Genomic DNA, 24,359 nt, shown 5'->3' with positions numbered 1-24,359 from the left:
AAAATATTTTAAATTATAAAATCTTTTTTTATATTATTTTTTGAAAATATATTTATCACTTCATCTATGTCAATATGTTGATCTCGATGACAATGTATAATCGCTAATCCAGAAAGTCTTTCTTGTAACATGTTGCACCGCAGCCAAGTTTTTATTCTCTTTAGTGCAGAAAAACAAATATGTGATTACTTAATTTATTCGATAAAATATTAATGTTATATTATATTTTTAACACAATATTATCAAAGCAAGATGATTTTAATCTGAACGATACGACAGCGACAATCAAATGCAAGCTGCAAGTAGCGGTAAAACCATAATTGTATATGGCATGCATAGTTAATTTAAAAATAGATTTATTGATTATTGTTATCGTAAAAGCTGCAGTAGTAAATAGTAATAGTGAAAGGGGATTAGAATGATAGGTATACATATTTTGATGGCCCAAATTCTAAAAATGAAATATTTATTACAAAAGTCAAATTTGATACTTTTTTTGTTGAACGGGGGCAACTGTCCCCATTGCCCCCCTTGTATCCATCCTTGCACTGCACTGGTATTCAAACGCGTAATTTCACATAAAACGTCACAACGACGGCGTACATTGTGCATGGCAGACGACGCACGAAATTACAATAGGTAATGCACGTATTATTTTTCCGATGTTTTCGCACTCTCCGTACAGTTTATATTTATGTTGCTGCTCGATGCGTTTACTCTCGTTTTCTGAACGATAAAGATGTCGTAGAAGTTCGTGTGGCTTTGCATGGCAGTTGGCAAATAATGCTCACGAGAAAATTCCCCGGTAATAATATTCGTGTGGGAAATTGTCCGTGTTGAGAAGGCCACAGGATAATATAAATATTTACGAACGCATGGTGTTTAAAATTACAAAAGTGAAAATAAGTTTAATTTAATTTATTCGTTGAAACGATAATCACGAGTTGTTTATTATTTAATAACCGTTTTAATTTCACAGTGTTTACATCACACGTGTACCTATTGTAATTAGATAATATTACATAGGTACGTAGAAACAACTTGTGTAACTTAATGTACCGATTTTAAACACGGAGATGGATCAATTGAGACATTTTTAAAAGATCAAATAATAAAATAATTTTAGATCAAAATTAATAAAAATAGCGTTTTATTTATTGTTTTCATTCTTGTTGATGATAATTTATTCTACTAATAATGAAAAATGTATCCTATAATAAGTTTTATTTTTATTTTTTTATTAATTTATGAAAATTGACTTTTGTACATGGACTTATTTGCCATGGACATTTTTACCTTGACTCGATCACATATTATGTGCTTGCGTTTTACGAAAAAATAAAAATATGATGGGTGATAGAAAAGGCGTCGAACAATTAATTTTGTAAAATATCCATCGTCATCCATACGATGCACGCTGACAAACGTTGTAGCAGATTGTGCTTTGGAGTGCTGATCATCCTGATTAATGTTTTCTGGTTGCGATCGTGTGAAAATCAACAAACTAGCACGCATCTGTTTACGCTGAACTTTCGCGTGGCGAGCAAAACGAGATTAATAATAAACATATTACAATAGTAAAACCTAGTATAGTTTTAGTGTAGTAAGTAGTTATTGCCGCATAGAATCGAATAGTTTCAGTACGTAGAGTACACCGGTACGAGATGAAGTCGCGATTCTGTCAAATGTTCGATGAAATATACGTGGAATATATCTCAATAATACATGTAACACAATCAATTATTGATTTACGGTTGCGAACTTAATAATGCATTAGTGGAAGGAAAAGTAATAAAAACGGCGTTGACAATAATAATAATGAGAACTTTTTCCTCGCATCTCGCTTTAATCTATAAATCAATATACGTAATGTGTTATAATAATAATAATAATCATTCCGGTTGTGTGTCCGAGCGTTAATTGTTGTGCAATCACAAGATTGCAGTGTCGGCTCGTAAATTGGCAAAGCTTTTTACTAACGTTCGTCATGTCGTTTACGGTCGTCATTAAAAATCAAACAAATGACAATATATTCACTGTCGATTATTTTTATGACGAGAAAACGAAAAACCATAAAACAAAAATGGTATAAAAATATTACAATAATCATGTTTTTGTTCTAAATAATTTCAATACTTTCTTTTTTTCTTTTTTTATTAATAAATAGATATTCAATTAAGTTTGATATTTATTGATTTTTGATTTAATAATCGATTCAATATAATATTAGTGTAATCGCGAAAACATAGGAAAATCTTCAAATTTTTGATAGTATAATAATATAATAATCAAAAGAACATTCAACAAAGAAATTCATATTATACTGCATTACAATTTATTTTATCAGTTGCTTTTTAAGCATAATAAAATAAAACATATATTATGTATACATTGCGCATAGTTACGTGTGTGGTATCGATGTAATAATATACATTTAATTTCAGTATTCGTTCATGTTAATGCGATAAACTTTAAACGATCTTGTTCAATATTAAACGATTCTATATTATATGTTCATATTCCATAATAGGTAGGTATATAATATAATTTTTATACTTATCTCAAAAAATAGATTCGGTGGTTCTATGTATTATGTCATATTGAACATAACAAATTTTTTTCAGAAAAATTTGAATATTTATTATTTTTTCGTCGATAACGTTTGCATCCGCTAACGATTTCGTATGTATTTGCTCTGCTGCCAATACAATTAATATTCATATCAGCTGCCCAATTTTTTATTTTTTATCACTACATCTTCAATGAATCTCTGCAGACGACTCTTGCTGCGAGAGACGATACGTGTGTACGTAACGCCTTGGAACGAGCAGACTGCAGCGGTGCCCGCATGTAGTCTCCGTACCGTATAATTTGTACGTCACGTCTGCCCACTTTCTGCGGCTTTTATCGCCCGCGTGCCGCATAATCGATGTTATAATTATAGACCACGAATATTATAATCGAATAGTAAAATCGGATTTTTATTAAAATCAATTTTTGTCGGATAATTTTTTCCTGCGACCACGACACGTTGCCCAGTGTCGGATACGAGTTACTGTATACATTGTAGTGGGTACGTTTACTACCATCTAAAAACACGAATCTAATCACTTGTTCATCATGCTCAGCTGTCACTCGAATATAATGTTATGTCTACATTATATTCTAAACGTTTATTATGTAAAATGTATCCCGTATAATGCGCGATGTTGGACACTCGTCGGTATCGTACAGAAACATTGCACATATTATTATGCACGTTCGATACTTTTGAAACATCGTTTTAACGACGCGTTCACGCCGGCTTTCGTATGGTGTACATGCGCGCGTAGACGAATAAAACAAATATTTCGAGATTTCCTGCCATTCAGTCGCTAACGACTAAAAAAATTAAAATATTCCAGTCTTGTTTTTGAGCACACAAAGAAAAAATACGCACCGCCGTCACCGCTGCCTGTGAAAGATCGTTGGATTCCTGCTGTTAAACAATAACACGTCCTATTGATGACGGGAGGTGGAAATATAAACTTATTACCTTATAACCTTTATATTTTATAATATATATTTTTGACGAATTTCAATAAAAGAAGAACGGACACATGTTATTTTGTATATTAGAACTCATCACCGTTAAAAGTATTTTCGAATATGCTGAAACTTCTACTTTTCATCGAACATCTGGTCGTTTACTTGCTATTATACATACACATTGATGTGTTCTCGTACACATATGCACACGTTTCTTGAAGTGTGAAAACGAGTTATCTCTAGTTCTTCAGCAAAAGTAAACATAATGTATACGACAATATTATTATCACCGTATTGACTCAAACGTGTAGTAGGTACTGTGCAAACAACAGATCGCCGACCGATTATTATAAAGCAGCATCATATTGTTATCCTGACACCCGCAGGATGAGTCGATAGTGTTGGATCGATGGATACATTAATATTGTTCTCCTCGGGTTTGAATTTTTATCGTTCGTTAAAAGGGCACGTTCGCACACCTGCAGACATGAGTAACGATCCTGTACGGCGACGTATAGGACGCGGATAATGTCCAATGGGTGAAATGCTCTATAAATTTAACGCCTCCACTGCTGCGTTAAACTCGTAGTATTGTTTAGACATTTAGAGCATACTATCGAGTTGTAAATAAAAATAAAAAGCTGTAGGTACACTTATACTATACCATTGTATATATTAAAACTTTTGTACTAAAACGGAGACGGAAATAGATTTTTTTTATCGTCGCTTGGCGAAAAATATCATTAAACTTGATTTTGATAAAGATTTTTATATTAATATAAAACTCGTTTTATTTTTCGAACAAATACGAGCCAGAAATGATTTTTATTCCGTAGTATAGCGTATCCTCGAGGGCACTCGTAAAGACAATACGGCGAAACAGGCATACAAACCCATTTGTTTCTATTTTATATTCATAATATAAAATAAAATTTTGTATTTTATTGATAGTAAAAAACAAGGTTAAAACATTTTAACAAGAGTCATGTACAGTAAAACACGTCGTTCGTCAACATCAGCTTTTACACGTGAGTACGAGATAATATAACGGTGTAGTCTATTACAATACAAGTGAAACTAGAAAATATTTAAATGACGTTGCCAGTTAAAAACTACATAAACATTGACAAATAATAGTAATTTAAACTTTTTTTTTTCAGATAATGTTTAAAATGTATTTTTAATGTACACTCTGTGTCATAGATAAAATAAATATATGGCGAGCAGGACGTAAAAATGTTGATTTTTTTACTATAAGTACGAGTATAATATATGATCCTGCACGATAATTTCGTGTGCGGATAAAAATATGGGTTTAAAATACTAAAAAAAAAAAAAAAAAAGAAGATATGATCAAAATCAAACGACCGATGTATACCTACATAAATGAATATATATATATTATATTTATTAATTCAAAACGTGAAAAATAGGCATGCGGCGATCAAATGCGCGGGGCATGTTTGTCATCGTTGCAGAAAGGGAAAGTCTAGACGATTCAATCGAACTCGACCGGTTGATTGATAGACATATGAAACTGGTTGGCATTAAGTGTAATTATATCGGGATAAACTGTTCACTGTTCGGTGGGAAAAAAAAAAATGACGTGTCATATGATCAGGTGGTCCTGATCGATTGTAGAAACATGTATTAATGGCGAGTTTTTTTTTTCTCTAGTGTTGTGAAAAAGAAATCCTTGTCAGGTCTCGCGATTCCGGAATAATAATTTATCGATTTATACCTATTGTATATTTATATGATACATTTTATAATCGGAATATTGACCAACACTGGAGTGTATAAATAAACACACTTTTTCTGGTAGCTGTCGATGTGATGGATTACATTCATTGTTCACGAACGTCTTACTACTTAAACGTGTTATTTAATTTTAACGTAACCTCGTGGTTCTCCTTTCGTTTTTTCATCGATTTATCTTAAATTTTTATAACTTTTTTTTATGAATCTTATGTTTAGGGTAGTTGAACGATCCTGTTCATTTTGAAATGACTCGAGGAAAGATACAAATAATATGACTGTACTACCGACCCGTAACAATATTACGATACGCCTCTGAGCAGAACTTGATATGACCGACAGCACACGTCTATAAACGATAAAATACATAATTGAAGGGTTTGGCTCTATATTTCGCTCTATTTCCCATCATTCTTCAGGCGAAGTGAAATAGTTTTAGGTTGAATTTCAATATCAAACAGTACATAGTCGTTCTATAGTGCAGCTATACTTAACTATACAATATGCGCAGATATTTTGTGGAACTAAAATATACGAATACATTTATTTAGAAGGAATTAAGTTCGATGAATTTTCATACGCAAGTCGTAAGAAACAAAATAGTATTTCGAGAAAAGTTCAAATAAACTATTCTATTTGTATATTTGTAGTAAAACCACCATGTTTATTAGGTACTATTATTGTTATTGTTGGTATAACATATAAATGAAAGATGAGAGGAACAGTTAAGTTGCAGTGATTTTATATATGTAAATGAGGATTTTATAATTTTGTGCACTTACATAGTTGTAATGTTTAGTTTAAAATGTTAAATATATATATATATGTACTCGTATATATACTTATAGTATTTATCACAAACTTCCATTTTACATAAATTATTATGACTGTAATTTGTATTAATTATTATTATTATTTTTAAAAGAATATATAAGATTTTGTTGTAATAATGATTATTACGGGCCGGCAGTTACATTTCAAACATATTAGTTTGCTTGTACAGCCGCGTGTAACAGGTTGTTGACATGATCACGTTTTGTGTGTGATTTTTTTGCACTAATATTGTTAAATAAACCGAATGAACCCACAGTATTTTATATTATACCTCCCTACAATCCTGATTTGCGGTGCATCCGAATTGCATGTCAAAAAATTAACATAAATTGGAATGTTCGAATCGCATGCCGGAAAGTCATGGGTTTGGGCGAATTTTTAAAAATTGCAATGTGTTTGGGCAATTTAGCATTTAACTTTTTTTTTAGAAATTTTTAAAATTTAATTTTTAAGCTAAGGTATGTATACGTACGTATGTATAAACATTTAATGATGTTCAATACCAGATAACAATATTATTATATCGATAAGATAGAGTATTAACTATAGATATAAAATAGTATAGACCAGCGGTTTCTAAACTTTTATGACCACGGAACCCTTACCAAATATTTTTTGTTTCATGGAACCCCAACGTCTCTAGCTCCAAATTAACACAAAACCTGTAATTATTTGTATTTACATTTATTTTTATTGTTGAAAAACCAATAATCTAAAAAATATTTTAAAGATAATTTATGATTATTGTTAACTACAATTACTATTCTCAATATTTAGGTACATAACGCGGAACCCTTAAGATTGTCCCACGGAACCTTTAGGTTCCGCGAAATACATTTTGGGAATCGCTGGTATAGACGATTAACTTTAAAATTGTATGATGTAATTTCTGAAATATTACCTATTATAGATAAGAAAGGTATAACTAATGTCAAAATGAGAGTGAAAACGGATTAATAAAATACAGCATCCTGGGATATTAAAATAAATAATAAAAAAATTGTTAAAATCGAACCGGCATGTGATTCGGACATACACCTCTGAGACGTGGCATGCAATTCGAACAGACTCCTCTAAGACGTAGCACGCAATTCGGACAGAACCCTCTATGACCTAGCATGCAATTCGGACATTTTTTTTTTTTTTTTGCATGCAATTTGGATTCAGTCCTGATTTGTCATTCTGTGATTTTCATGTGTTTGGACCTAAAAAAATGAGCTAGCGTAAGAGCTATACCACTTAGATGAAGTACTGGTGTTCACAAACTGGACGGGAGTTTTTCCAACAAGGCATTTTCACTCATTCGAAGATATAAAAAATGTAAAATCCTGTTGAGTGATTATGTCGAAAAATAGTTTGAAATGAGAACTTTTCAATAAAATTATTTTTAAAAATGTTTGTATTTTTTCAATTATGACCCAATGCAACTTAATTTTGTACCTCAGATATAGCCACATTTTACTTTCTACGATATTTACTGCAGTATTTATAGTGAATCGAAAATAAAAACAGTTATAATCATATTTATATTCCCTCGTTTCTTTTGATTACAACGCGGGTAACTTATCATGAGCGATTATAATGTCCGGAATGAAGGGGTTATTCTAATAATGAATTAATATTATATTATATTGTTATACGAGCACGAAACGTTAGAGGACCCACGACAATGAGGAAGGGTGAAACAAAATGCAACAATGGGCTACGGCCAGTGGACGAAGATAGATGATCTGGTCTGCCGATAAGAACATATATATTATATATATATATATATATATATATATATATATATATATATATATTATAATGCAGTGTATATGCGTCTTGTAGTATCTCGGCAATGTGATCCGGATTAATATGAAATGAAATAAAAAATAAAAACGATACTTGTCCAGTGGTTGGGGGTGTAATTGTCCTGAGTTTATCGCACCGGGCGGTCTTAGGCGTCGCGTGGGTTTGTACATACACGTGGTGCAGGTATATACCAAACATACGCGCACACACGCACCAAAACCCATTCATCTATGCGTTCAATAACGTTACACACGTGCACACGCACACGTGTTTCCGTAGTTGTGTGCGTGTCGCGGATTAAAAAAAAAATAAAAGGACATACAATGAACAATATCGCGGTGCACATACATATTTATATATATCGTGTATGTTTTGTAAGCGTACGCGCACGCACGTAAGTACGTACCGGGTACGGGGAAAAGACTCGGCGTACCGGTAGCCCCGGAGGAGATCTTGATACATGTTGGCGACACCGGTCGGACCGCGCGTGACAGTAACAAATGACACCGATATCGTTAACGCGGCCCGTCGAGGTTGCACCGTAGCGGTACACGCGTACATAATAATATCATTATAATATCGTCGAGGCTTCCGTGTTACCGAAATCGACGTCCGGTCCCGGACGATTGTTTATTTTTTTTTTCAACGTTTAAAATCGTATCACCGTATTATGTGCGCTCTAGCTGCTCTAACCTCGCCACGATTCTTCTCCGCCCACGGGACCGTCAGTTACACGGTAGTATCTCCACCGCAGTTTCTCTAAATCAGGGCCGGGCCCGATCAATAGTGGCGCTTCTGGCAAAATCAAAATTTTGCGCCCTCGGGTGTTGAACCCCACAACAAAAATAAATAAAATACAATATAATCCATTTTTTTTTTCGATTATAGATCATCCGCTATCGTTATCGATATCATTATCGTTATTGTTGTCGCCCGAAAATTTCATTTTAAAATTTGTATATTACCCGGTGACTACGAGTTAAAGCGAAATAATTTATACCACGTTTTCCTCACAATTCTAAATTATATCTATGGGCCACGCGTATTGTTATTATGGACATTATTATACCATTAATATTATTTAATACTAGGTACTTCACACTTTAAAGTATCATTCGGTATCATCGTATTTCCATCTAATATCAGTTTTTAAATTATTATAATAATATTTTGGTTTTGAATTTTAAATTCTAACGACTTCTTCAAATTTTGCACTCCTATTCTCACTCGATATTTTGCGCCCGTGGCAGGCGCCCATTTTACCAGGCCCTCGGCCCGGCCTGCTCTAAATTATAATAATAATAACGGCAATGATAATAATAATGTATTAGGTATTATTGAATTGTGAATTTTTTTTATATTTCATATATTTACGTGTGCTTGAGCATCGAAATATCGGTTCTGCAAGCCTGTACATATTAAATCAGATTGTCGGTTATATTGGCTTTAAAATTCAACAAAATTATATCTACTACTTACACGGATCTAATGATTCGCATCAGGGGCGGATCCAGAGTCGGGGAACTGTGGGTCAAGCCATTTCAAGAGGCCATTTATTAGGGATAAAAATGAATTAGAAATGAATACCTTGTAAAAAAAAAAAAAAACACAATATGCTCATAAATGTATATAATTATATTTATATTACATTTTAGAATTAGTGATACCACCGATAATGACATTTTTACGATTAATAAATTATCTTATTTTATCAGCAATAATCATAATATGATTTACTTAACTTTCTACTAAAACGATATAATTTAAAATATAAATTATGAATTGAAAAATTTTAAATTTTGAATATACTTGACATTCATTTTTCAAGTAACTCCGATGAGCCAACTGTCCAGGAGTCCAAATGAAGGTCTAAGAAGAGAAAAAAATCTCCAAGAGGCCAATTTTGTCAACAAATATTAACTGTGGGTCAGCTGACCTCCTGAACCCCCCCTAGATCCGCCCCTGGTTCACACGTCTTCTTGCACGCAAATGCTTTAACGAGCGTCTGTAACAATGATCATTATGTATTCGATTTACTTTACGGTGTGTTATCCGATAAAATTCGTGATTATATCTCGTACGTACTTATATCAGTTTTTTTAACGCGTCGATTATGACCTTAATAACTATGCTTAAACGATCAAATCACAAGAAGAATCAAGTACAATTAATGCGATTTGTGTATAATATTTTACTGCGAGATCTGATTGGTGATCACGATTTTAATAGGTATTTAAATATTTTCGTGAATCTACGATTCACTATTTAGTTATGTATCTATATGTAACATACTGGTAATTATTGCTGTATGGAAGTTTCAACTGAGACCTATAATCATACAGGCATCTATGTACGCTGAAGACTTTAAATGTTTTATTTAATTTTTTTAAAAATACTCGTATCATCGAACTACGAATACATTTCGAGTAGTTTACTGTAGTATACATGAGATATTATTGAATCGCGTGAATTTATGTTTTTATAAATCGTCATTTTTTAAAATTATTCTAATCGAAATGCTATAAGATTTGATTTGTTTAGCTCATAAAATGGATATTGCATCCCATTTCGTCCCACATTCTTGTATGTTTGTCAACAAATTTATGACAAAATGTATTAACAATATCGGTTTTTTCATTATACCTATTATATTTTGTTTTCGAATGCATGATTATTTTGTTGGCGTACTTATAAAGTTAATATAGGTGATACATGTTATTTTTTTTTTTTTTTTGGAGAGAAAATTAAGAACCCCCATCGAGTCGTTTTAAACCGTCTACTCGCCGTCGGGTTTCACACCAGTATATTCTAGTATCGATCGTTAATATAGATATTTATTGTGAGACTGTGACACTGACACATGCCTAATAACCATATTCAAATTATAACTTCAGTATCCAAAACGTGACGTGATACTTAATTTAATTTTATACTTGAACATATTTTTACTATATTCAAATATTCATTCTACAATAGCCGACGGTTTGAAACGTTATTTTTCGAAACAATTAGCGTTTGGACTATAATCTGTACACTTATATTCGTTTCGTTTTTTTTTTTTTTTTTTTATAATCTTTACACGAGATTGTTAATAGTGTAAGTAGAAAACATTTGTTAGACTGTAACCGTGATTACTGCATTATCTCAACGGTTACTAATTGTCGTTTTCTAATGGTAAAATTACGCTTTTTGGGGTAAATATGGTTATCGAATCTTTAAAATAAATTCAGTTTTGCATAGCTTAATTTTAAACATAAATAATTTGAACGAGTATAACGGTTATTACGTTTGTTGATTTATTTGGCCTTTTATGGTTCTTATATATACGAGTTATTATATAATCATCAATTAAAAAAAAAGAAATGTTAGTTACATCTTCTATACAATTTTCGCAGACTTCCCTTATAATGCGCAATTATAACGGCGCGTGGAATCTATTTCATATTTATTGTAATTTTTTTAACCGTTATAGTATAATAATATATAATATTTAATCCAAAATGTAGAATGTATAATTTATAATATATATTATTTAAATATTAGTCTAGTGTGGCGGTATGTAAGATTGATGTTTCGTACCATAGCGAATGTCTAGGTTTAAAATAAATTACTTTTGAAAGATTATTTTTAAATGTTAAATGTATACTCGTCGTGCACGAACAACACAATCGAAGCACATTGAAGCTCATGTAGTGCTCGTAGATCTGTCTCTACGGAGTAGACGAAATCAAACAGGAAATTGACTACGGACAATAAACACGACATGTTAACCAAATGGTTAAGGAAAAAAAAAACTCATTTTATTTTTTTGATAGCGGATCGACTGTTCAAAGACGCTCCAGTCGTATGTGACGAGTGTAATGGAGACCACGCGTATAATCATCGATAAGGGCTCACTTGTCCTAAATCAACACCCGAATGGACTGAGGGAAACATGTGGCACGGTCTGGAGACGTGCATACAATATTATAATAACCCGTTGTCATCTCTGCAGTGTCCATATATAGGGGCTCGGCCTTTCAGTGGCAACAGTGACCGTCATTCATCCGTTTCCGGTCGCGTCCCTTGTACACTAACCGTGTAAAACACATATAACGTTCAAACTGTGCACGACAAACCAGCCGTTATCTCTATCCTACTCCTGTAAAAAGTATCCGCGCGTGTACTTTGAACGGAAAATAAATAAATGTACACCTATATTTCATATCGGCGTAGTAAAATATTTATATGTACCCTCATCTGTTGGTTTGAAAAAAAAAATAATAATATTGATAAAAGTGACGATATGAAATCGTACAAACCGGTACGTCTATAATTTAGTTTCGTAAAACTGTAGTATAATATGGGTACACTACCGGTCGAGTATAAATCAACCACGTGCTTTATATACCCCCTTTTTGCCCCTCGCTCGCCACAGATTGAATTATCGCTAGAGGCCGCGTAATATACCGATACGTTGAATGATTTATCGATTATTACACTGCAACAGTTGTCTCGCCTTAGCAATATTGGCAGAGAGAGAGCAGAAATATTACAATATCGCCGTAAAAACGCTTTGGAATAGTAAAAGTGTATTAAAACAGTGTGCGTATACACAACATATCGATATATTGATACAGAGCATGCGCTATGGGTATTGGCTCAAGTTTTCAAACGATCAGAGTCATTAAAAATAAGATTATGTTATATTTCGCAAGCGGGAGGCATACGATTAATATTATTATTATTAGTACTTTTAAGTTATTAAAATTTCATATTTAAATAGTGCAACAATGGTTTAAAATTGTCTTTTAGCGTTATTAAAACGATTTAACTCATTGAAATGGTGTTACACAGTGTTATGTTTGTATTACTCGTAATTAATAAATTTCATATGCTTATAAATTACATATTTTTTCGTTTTCTTTCTCCGAATATTTATGTATGTATCAATACTTTTTTTTCGTTTAAGTCGGGTTAATTAGTTAATACGTTTCGGATTATGCCGAAATAAATAAACAAATAAATATGTGTTTATTAAAATGGCCATCATAATGAAAATGTTCCGCGTCAAATAATAATAAAAACAATCGAACGCACATGTGCACGGTAAAATATTGTTATGATACGTCGTTCCGACTGTTTAGTATCTACCGTTTATGAAATAGGCCAAAGGGTTTGGAAAAACGGCAGATGTCCCTTTCTCGACTAATTTGCGCGACTGTGTTTACATTACGTCAAACCGAATTATCGGGTCCGGACAAATGGTGCGCAGCATCGGCGGCGACCGACCTTTATAACGCGGATGGTGTCAAACGCCTTGATCTCGATGTTACATTATGTTCATTAACGAAGTATCCGTCCTCTCGGTTTGAGGGTTAATTGGCGTGCACACCCCAAGCTAGCATAACGTGTCTGCATCACCTAGTACAAATTACTACGACGAATATTACGTCTACGCCGCGCGATGGCTTGACAAAGTGATGAAAACGTGAAAATCACGTGTGTCTTCGGAAACAAAAAAATGTTTTTTTTTTGTTTTATCATTATTATTATTATTTTTTTGATAAAATAGTTGTTCATTTTAACTAATGGTTTATTTTAACAAAAAGTCAAATCATTTTCCATTGAATTTTCTTTTTTAATCACCCTATTACACAATGTATTACGAAATATATTAATCACGTAAAATATATACTGAATGCATATAAAAAATGCTATTTAGAATGAAGAAAAACCAACATATTATGATGTTTAAATGAAAATAGGATTTTTAACGATTCCAGAAAGTCGTTTTTTAATGCATACGAGTGTTTTACTTGACGTGTATTATGCTTATCTTGGATCACATAAATTAAGTTTATATGCCCATAACGCATTGTTTTGTTTCTTCAGAATTTATTGGTTACTAAAATATTAAACGTCTATATAGTGTTTTTTTTTAAGTACTTGACGTTTCTTACACGTGAACTATTTTTACAGATAAAAAAAATATTGCTCAATACATCATATTACACTTACAATAATGACTAATTACAATAGTTATAACCAAAATATCCGAAGATTAATAATATTATCATAGAATTAATAATATTTGTATACGTTTTAATTTATTATTACTCGTATTTAGAGATTTGAATCTTGAGCTTGGTTTGAATCGCAGTACATAAATGTTTGAACATTTTGTGTTTTTGATAATAAACTTAAATTATTATCTATAAACATCAAATATCTCTTAAATTGGCTATACAGCAGTATAGTATACTATCAAATTATAAATGCATATTATTGACGCCATAATCGAGTACTGTTTATAAAACCATAATAATAACTATATATGCTGTGCTTGTTTTACGCCTGTTGTTATTATGATTTACGTTTCGAATAAAATATACCATTACGACGTGATCGTGTGCGCGGTGAGCTTCGTGTGCGGTGATGCGCGAACAAGTGGTCGGCGCACTGTAAGCGCAAAGAATTATTATTGTTATAACGACTGCAGCACTGGACGCGGTGGCGACGTCGATGTGCGTTTTTTTTTTTTGCTGTTGCCCTTTTACCGTTGTCTCGGTGCGCGCGACACGAGTTCGTCGGACCGACCCCGTCGTGCGGATCGTACGACCGGACGACTTTAGCCGCCGTACACGTCTCGGTCGGATTTTGCGACGGCGGCTTCTTTGGCTTCACGACGCGAAAACGCGACCGCGCGCGACGGCAGCAGCCGTCCATTGTCCGTTGGCGTTCGGTTGCGGGTGGCGCGGATTCGCGCGGAAAGAAACGTCACACGCCGCTGGTGCAAGAGAGCTACGCGTTTTTCTTTACGCGCACTTAGATGTACATGTATACGTTTATACGTACGAGCGAAAGTAATACGTACAGAGACAATAACCAATTGAAATGAAAACGGACTGACCGTTCGGTATTATTATTGTTATTACCGTCGAACCCCGCACACGTTCGGTCACGCGTAAACGTCGGGTTTCTTCGCAATCGCGCGCGCGCACGACGTACCTGCACGCTGCGGCGGCGCGAAGTTTATTCTCTAACGAAGTAGTTACGTGTATCGAACCGAATCCACTGCAAGTCGAAGTTTTCAAAGTAAATGTTAAAGTCAACAGGTCCAAACGCGGTACGAGTGTATAATAATATTTCATGTCAAACGTGCGAATTATGTATTAACTATAACACTATACGTTTCACTATACGTGAAGCGTATAGTTTGAAACGTACGTTTCACTACGCTTCGACAAAACCAGCATCGCTCGCCGTCATACACTACGTATTCGTGAACGCGAAAACGTCCTGCGAAAGGTATCGTTGTACACGGTCGAATAGCGGGCGGTGTAGGTGGAGAAGAATACGACAATTATGTAGTCCGTCGGGCGTGGGACGATTCGACGTTTACCGCAACCGCAACTCAACTGCAAGAGCTCGCACGTCGGATCGCACGCGACACACGTTCACAATGACAATAACGTTGTGGATCATAAATATTGGTCAGGTCGCGTTCTCGGCACACGAATAATACCGACGCAATTGCGGCCCGTGACTACAACTATATTTAGTGCCGCAACCATACTCATTCGGGTCTGCATGCAAATAAAATTAATGCTATCTATCACCCCCCCCTTCTAGACCGATGTCCGGACGCTGCAGGGAAACCATACCTTTTGATCCATCGTAATCAAACCTATATAAAATCTGTTTTTTAACTTCGATTATACAAGCCGCAAAAGAAACTTAAATGTACCTACGTTCATGTGTACGAAACGAAATCGGTCGATCGCGGTCCATTTATAAATATTTTAACAAAATGGTTTTACTATCTAACTTTCACGTATTTTTAATTTTTTCTCGTTGGGCCCGCGTGTTTGACGAACTCGGTCACTGAATACGTACACGAGTGAGTCCGCAACTGATCGTTGTGGCGTGCGCTACCCTCGCATCGCACCCTTTCTTCACGCTGAGTTCGGGTTTTGGTTCGCGCTCACGGCCAACCCTCCACATCCGATCTGATACGGCGACCTCTGTATCGTGACCGTACACTTCATCCACTACTGTATCCCTGAATCTGGGTGGAGCCGCCGATGTAGTAGACTTATTATAAACGTACATTGTAACACACCCCTAATCATCTTAACTGTAAAGGGAGCGTACGCACACGCCCCGTTCTGCGTGAAATATGTAACGTTATACTTGTCAAGCGGTGACGTTATACTATAACTGTAATTTTAGTACATAATGACTTTGTTACTCTACTGTATGCGGTGAACGATGCATATAAGTACGCTTAATTTAATCATCTTCACGGAGTAAAAGACGATGCACCGTCACCCCCGAGTTCCGGTCCAGTAAATTTCAGGCGCGGTTCTAGATATATCAGTAATGAGCTAGGGTTGTGCTGATGTGTTAACCCTTTCTCTCGTACGCATGTCGTCACTTAAGCACGTTGGACGACAAAGATTTTAAATTAAGGCGATTTTTACTGTCCAATATCGTCAGATAACGGAGTAACGGAAAGGTTAAGTATTTCGAATGATCTAATTCGTAACTGTACTTGATGTGAACTATTTCATATTTAACATTGAATATGTTTAAATATTTATTTCGATACATAATGAGTACAGGGTAATACAAAAAAAATATATAATAGTTATATAAAAATGTCTTTGTATCCAAGTATGGTTAAAACAATGGAATTACGTTTCCGCAAATACGAATGGGAGAAAATTATGACGCACGTGGTACACAATTCTCCAAATATTGGTTATTTTTTGACACTACTCGCTCACGTCGAACCCACACCGTGCATGTTAATGTATGCTTTATATTCGTGTTAAACCATTGGTTTTAGAATAGACTATTCTAAAATTAATGGTTAAATTAAATTAAAAGCCTCAGAGACACTGACGTTTAGATAATATTATACAAATTATACACAAATATACACTATTTCAATAAGTGTTACGAACGTAACCACTTATCGTTTTGAGAAATTATCGCTTTGACTCGGAACGCATCTTTCAAGAAATGTTTATTCACCCTAAAACCGATTTGAATGCATAATAAGTTGTTATGCAGCTATACCGATTACTGTAACTATATGTATCGTAATATAATGTTTATGTGTGTGTGTGTATGTTTATGTTACGGGTAAAGTTCGAAAATGGGTAGTTTACACATTACTCGAGTAAAGTACACCTTATTCATATGAGTAGTATAATGTGTAGTACATTATCCAGTGGGCTATAGATAAGGTATGAAGTAAAAAATTTAACCAAATCATATTAATTAAAAAAAATAAAAATAATTAAGTATATTATGTATTATTTTATACATGAAAAAAAAAATAAATATAGTTATTTATAGAAACAGTTTAAATTCGGGTGACGTTTTGAGTTGCAAAACGTCTCCCCAGATTTACATTTAGATACTCGTACATTTATTTGTTAAAGAATGATTTTTACACAAGCATTTTTTAAAACTTTGATCACCGAAAAGTGATTGTGAACTAGTTATTTCACACAAAGATGTACATTTTATACTCGTATTTTATCGTATTTTATTAATATTATCCACGATTGATATTTTTTCATATTTTATTTTATGAAAACACTTTGTCCACTCAAAGGTAGATAATGCACAAATTACCTGGTTAATATATCTAAAAAATTAAACTTTTTACAAATACGATTTAACTTTATCCAACAAGCCTGAGTAGTGTTCACATCACCCGATTTTTGTACTCTATCCCTAACATTTATATTATATACTATGTATTCGTCGATATTTTTAATCAATGACGTGTTCGTGCATAAAAATAAAATATTTAATACTCGACATTCTGTAGAAAGAAGAGAGAGAGAGAGAGAGAGAGATAATGACTGAGATGATCTCATAATAATAATACATGTAAATATATATATATATATATATATATATGCCTTAGCTGTTATTTTCGTTGCTTGTATGATAATAAAAAAATATGAAAAGAACAGGTTTCATTGAGTAAATATTTGATCTGTTAGGACCACTTTCCCGAACTATTCGTGTGTATTGACGTATATTCTCTTTACCTATATCTTATCTATGCGTACGAGAAGTACCTATGTATAGGTATGTGTTTATACGTTAACGTGCAGACCATTCGATGAGCATACAGAGAAAAACCGCGTGAGCGTTTCGTCGGTACAAACAACACAATATAGTAATAATAATAATAATAATAATAATAAAGTGTAAGAAAAAAAATAGACAACTATTTTCTGCCCGACGTTCAATATGTATTAAACGTGCATATTATTATAATAAATGTGTTTGAAAAATTGCCGCCGTCACTGCACACATTGCTGTACGTAGCGCGAGAAATTAACACATTTCAGATATCACTTTGCTTACAAGAGAAAAAAGAAAGCGTTGAAAATAAAAAAATAAATAGCCAATGTATTTTAAGAATAGAACAAATTTAGCTTTTATCAAAATAAACGAGCGAAATCAACGTGTGTTAAAAACAATAAAATCATCTAACCCCAATGAAAAGTTTACTTTACATAGAGTGTAAATCATGTATGTTCATTTTTAATTTTCGATTTCTGGTGTGATTTTGATGAACGCATTTATATATTGTACCATCAGTGTTACAGTTGAGATGTACGAGTGAAGAAAAAAAAACGTGTTTATTTAGTCAAAAAAAGTGAATACACATAAGTATTTTATTTTAATTATATTAATATATTCTTGATTTTAAATGATAAATTATTTTAGTGTACACGGATAATGAATAAGCGAGTAATGTATTTGGTTTTAAAATTACTATGACGATAAACGATTATAATTTCTTTATTGTGCATTATGTACTCCTTATATTATTTTTCTGAACATTATTATTACATACATAATAAAAATTTCAAATATTTATGTATAACACTTGTGCACATATACCTGGTTGTTTATTTTAAATTATAAAATACGAATCAACGATGACTGGTAGATTATATAATTTTATTAGTTTTTCTGTATTTAAATACTCAATGCACGCGAAACCATACGAATTAATTACAGTCGTTAATCAAGTGTCGTATATACATTGATTATGAATAGGTACGTGTAATAACAAACGAATAAATCAATATATATATATATATGTGTGTTTTTGAATTTATAATAAGTAATAATAATGGTATAAGATTTAATTTTGAATTGAATAAAACCGGTTGAGAATATTGATTCTGACACTGGAATTATAATGTAAACGAATAGTAATAAAAATAATAACACAATTTATTTTTTCAGCATGCGCGCTCATAATATAGAACGCGTAATATAAATTTTCTATTTTTGTTGAAATCACCGAAAATTGTATACAATTTCGAAATACCTCAGGCGTCTCGATAAATAGACAGGTATCTTGTTACATTTATTAACATCTATGATACGTTAATACAATGTTATGAAGTTCAAAAAAAGTATATGTATGTGTTACAATCTACTTGTTTCTACGTATATACGAATAGACTTCGTTTGAAGTTACTATAAAACAAAAAATAATCGTGAAACGAAATAAGATGACACGATGTTAAGTATAATACGCTATGAGAAAATGGCCTTAGAGGGAAATTAACGATGATTAATTATAAAGAGAAGAAAAAAGAGAAATAATAATAATAATAATAGTATTAGTAATATGTCAAATAGATTAGTGTTATCATGTTATACCGAATACAACAATATTGTAGTAAATAGCCAATTTTTAAACACCATAGGACACTGCCTAAGTGCATAGCAATGATGTTTGTGTTCGGATCAAACAGTATTATGTAGAAGACTGAAATTATTCGTAATTTTTTTTTTTTTTTTGTTACAGTTGGGCTCCGGCATGGATCATAAATCCGCTTGGTACTGCAACGCGCCGAATAAGGTAAAATATTATTAATAATAATAATTATTATTATAATTAGTATAATAATGATATAATATTACAAATCGTTGCTGTTAATTTTTCATGTTATCATATAAATATTTTTGAATGAATGAATCCCGCGGGGAAACCAGTTTCACTGAATACGGGTAGTTCGATTAATATTTAAATATTTGGTTCGCGTTAGGCGATGGTGGGAATTGATTAGGATTCAGATATCATTAAGCGTTCCAGGGGAAATCGATATTACTATTATAGGTATACATATATATATATATATATAAATATAATACTATTATATTTTTCTCGGGCCGAAGTATAAAAAAAAAAAAATCGAAGGAAAAAAATCATAAATATATATTTTAATACGTGTGCTCGTATGCATATACATTTGTGTAGTATAAATATATTTTGTATAAATTACATTATATTCGTGATTATAAACGTACCGGTTTTCCATTAGACCTTAAAATATAATATCGAAAAAAAAAACAATATCCCTCCCCCGACTACCATCACCATTATCGCCACGACTTAGTTGTCTGTGCGGCTCGCTGAGGGTGACCACCGACCGGATTTATGACGACTCCGTTGCGCTACCATATTATAAGCGCACGTTGGCGGTCGGCCGGTCGGAAATAGCATTTCGGACGTTAATAATTGAAAACACGTCGCCCGTAGGTACCGCACGACGAGGGTATAATATAATAGATATAGTTTTTCTCTTTCATTTTTTCGTTTATATTATTATTATTATGATTATTAACACGTATTATATTATGATATATAATGTTGAACGTGTATCTGTAACCATCGGCAGCAGTCAAACGCGCACGCGATTCCTATAGAAACGTTTTATCGGTACATATGTACGTATTTTTTTATCATTATTAGTTTCTATCATCATCGCCGCCGTCGTATACATCGTGATACGCAACACGCTTACCAGTCGTCGTCGGGTTAATGATATTATCATCGAGACGGCACCGCCGTTGTCATGCGACGACGGACGGTTTTTTTTTTTTTTTGTTTTTTTTTCGGGGGCCAGCAGCTACGACTACGGTTATAACTCTCCGCAGTAAAACACATACAACATTATTTGTTAGTTAAAGCATTGAAAAAAATAGTTTAAATAATCGCACAGTACAGGTCGGAAATAAATTAATATTGTTGCCGCAGCCGCAGATCGCGATCGGCTGCCGTTTGAATTTTTCTGACTTGCGCCCTCAGGCGATGACGATGATGATGACGACGACGACGACGACGACCCACACGCGTACGAATCGAAATCGTATTACTGCGCCGCGGCGTTTTATTAAACACATCGTAGTCGAGATTTATCCGCAAAACATGAGCCGGTGGACCCGTAAAGGAAATACTCGTCCACCCGAGTGCGTCTTGGTTTCCGACTCGAAACGTGTTTTTTCGCATCAGATACAGACGTACTATAATATATTACGTAGTTTAAATATTTCTTGATTAATCATATATTGTATATAGGTACGAAAAAAAATAATATGAATAAAGTACGCAATTAATTTTTTCATCCTTTCCGTTTCCGCAGCAAACACAGGTACGCGTTATTGTGTCGTGATGATATTTCATTTTTTTTATTTTAGCTTTAATGTCATGTTTGATTTATGTAGTGCGACTATGTTATATCGATTGCGGGTAAACTTAATCGCACAGTGAACGAGAACGATGTTACAAATGTCTACGATTTTACTTTCGCTAGGCCTAGTCGCTTGTACATCGACGATTACGTCAAAAATCAAAAATCGCCGTAGTAAAAATTAGTTCAGTTTTTAGCTAATCACACTATCGAACCGTTTTAGTGTTATAAAAGTACGACCGTGTTTTTCGGTAAAATCGCCGTATCTTTTTACCGAAAAAATAATTTCAATTTAATTTGTGCCAATTGAAATATCTATTATGACTAGAAATTCACTGCCAAATCTTGAAAATAATTTTTCATCTAGACATGATAAACCGTATAAGTAATAAAGCTATTATAAATATTAACAATTAATAACGGTTATTATGCAGTTAACGTTTGTGTGATTATTATTTTTACTAACTATTGTAGTCATGGACGTCATTATTGTAATATTCAAATTATCATTAATCTGTGATAATAATTGACCATTAAACTTAGTTATTATTACTTTTGGAATTAATTATAAATATGATAAAATGTTTATATTAAGTTCGTTCTTATAAGAATTAAAATCATACAAAAATAGTTCTGTTGAATTGGTTTTGGTAAAAATTAAACTTGATTATTTTATAAATAGCTATATAACTAATCACTAGGTAGATACTTGTTTTTTCCTTTGTGTCTATACTTAAGAATTTAAAATTGAACATACATTTCAAATTTTCATATATTTGTGTTGTTGTATGTTGATTTATTGCAGAGACAATACGGTTTTTTTTTTATAATCAATGAGTATCTGAATGAGATTTTAATGTGATTTTTATAATGTTAATAATTTTTTCAGAAACAGAATAAAACACTTTTTAAATGTTCCAAAAAATTAAATCATTATGAAAGATCATCACGTATCATTATGCTGAATTAACTCCAATTCTATTTAAACTATACACATCACAAAGTATAAATGTAGCTAATTAATTTTTTCTTTAAATTACTGCTTCTACATCATTATATTATCTAGACATATTGGCTCCGTTATCATATCCTTGAGCTCAGCAATTTTTAAATTCTATACTATATTGTTCTAATTTATTCAATATTTCACTTGCTAATCCAGTAATTGTTTTCTATTTTTAATGAATAAAATTGACAAAGCTTTTTTCAATTGAAATCTCATTTTTTTTTTGCGCCTCTTTCTTCGGCGCGCCCCTGACCTAGGCCAGTATTTTCAAGCCCTCTTTATGGCTCTGCTTGGTTAACCAACTATTATTATCATGTATTTAGCAACTCGGCGCACTGCGTTCTTCCACTAGAGATGTAATTGAGTTTTAAAACATAACAGTCAAGATACTGAAATCTCTTAGAAATAATATAATATAATATGATAATAAAAATTAAATTGTTTACCGATTACGATCAAGTTTATTTCTATGATGATTTTGTTTGAAGCGAACGAATAACGAATGACGTGCACTTGGTATTTTTCGATAACTTTATTTGTCATATCAAATATTTTTCATACTATATCGTTACTTTTACTCTGCAGCGGTAGTAACATCGTCACGGCGATAAATTGTTAATACATTTCATCGTTTATTACAATCACGCTCGAATAACGGAATAACCTACCGTAATAATTAATAAACTTGTGTTGGACACGGTTTTATATGACGGGGACTATACGTTGAATAATTATATTATATGACGTAAAATCACATTCCTCGTTTCGCTCGAAATATAAAATACCGATTGGAGTATTAGTAAGCGCTAAAAAAACTTCGAATCTATAATAATATGTAAACGCGATGCACCAACGACGACGTCGCGTGCGTGTCGTTTATGCGTTATCATCGTATCGGTTCTCCACAGATTTTGAAACCGACACGAAGAAAACCGCAGGTGACGAGCGCATGTCGCGACCCTTCGCGAGTTTTGATTTTTAACTTGCATCCGTGTGTGCAGGACTAAAAGAGGTGTGACTCGGGTGAGCTAGAGCACTGGGCCGTAAGTTGTAGTGAACCACAATGTGTTTTTCAATAGTCGCTTTACACGTATAAAGTACTGTTTTATCAATACATTACGACTACATTACAATATTCATAAACAATAAACTTATTTTAATTAATATTTATTGGAAATCACTAAGTATGTATAAAAAAGGAAATCATTTTTCGTGCAACGGCCTCATCAAAAGTAATAGTCCCTCTTATATTATGATAATAATCCAGCCTTGCGTGTGTGCGCCAATACCGAAGCTTGCCATTCGTTTAGAGGTGTATGATACGCTTGTTACTGTGTCCTTGCCTCCGTATCCGTTTGCGGAAAAACGGAGCACACATCACACCGCGAATAAAACGAGAGTTCACAGGAAACGTGTGACAATACAATGTACAAACGCGCACACCTGTTCGGAAAATAGTCGATTTCTTACGACATTGGGTACATGTGAATGTATACCAACTTGCACGGGTGGATAAGATTTTAACAGGAAATTATTTCTTAACAATCGTCTTCGTGTTACAATCGATTGGCGTACTTGTGAATTACACGCGCCTGTGTGGAATCACGAAAACTACGTATTCAACTGTACTCGACGATGGATTTAAAGAGACCTGAGTACCGAAATACCTATCTACGTTATAGTGTTTGATGTATACTTTACAGAACAGCATGTGCGTGTGATATGTAGTTATGGATGGTGATTACAATTATTGCTTAAAGTGCACGTTTTGAACCGTATATATAGACCGATAAGAGCTAATTATACACAAGACTGGAATTCATTACATCTACACCTATTACATATTGTTGTATTCACATAAACAGATATTTTACAATACGAATGTTTTTATAATAATATTATAATTGATAATACAATGTATGTCGATTCGT

General features: G+C 33.1%; 1 protein-coding gene across 1 annotated transcript in view; it reads left to right on the top strand.

Moving 5' to 3' along the window:
• The window catches only part of LOC112686395 (zinc finger protein 24-like), a 90,122-nt gene that overhangs the window by 23,871 nt on the left and 41,892 nt on the right, over nt 1-24,359 (top strand). The window contains exon 3 of the mRNA XM_025558639.1: nt 19,757-19,810. Coding sequence (XP_025414424.1) covers nt 19,757-19,810 — 54 coding nt within the window. The remainder of the gene's footprint in view (nt 1-19,756; nt 19,811-24,359) is intronic.

This window comes from Sipha flava, unplaced genomic scaffold (assembly GCF_003268045.1).
Source record: "Sipha flava isolate LNK unplaced genomic scaffold, YSA_version1 307_pilon_pilon, whole genome shotgun sequence".
Lineage (NCBI taxonomy): Eukaryota > Metazoa > Arthropoda > Insecta > Hemiptera > Aphididae > Sipha > Sipha flava.
Note: the sequence above shows the minus strand (reverse complement) of the source record. Positions and strands in the feature narration are given on the sequence as shown.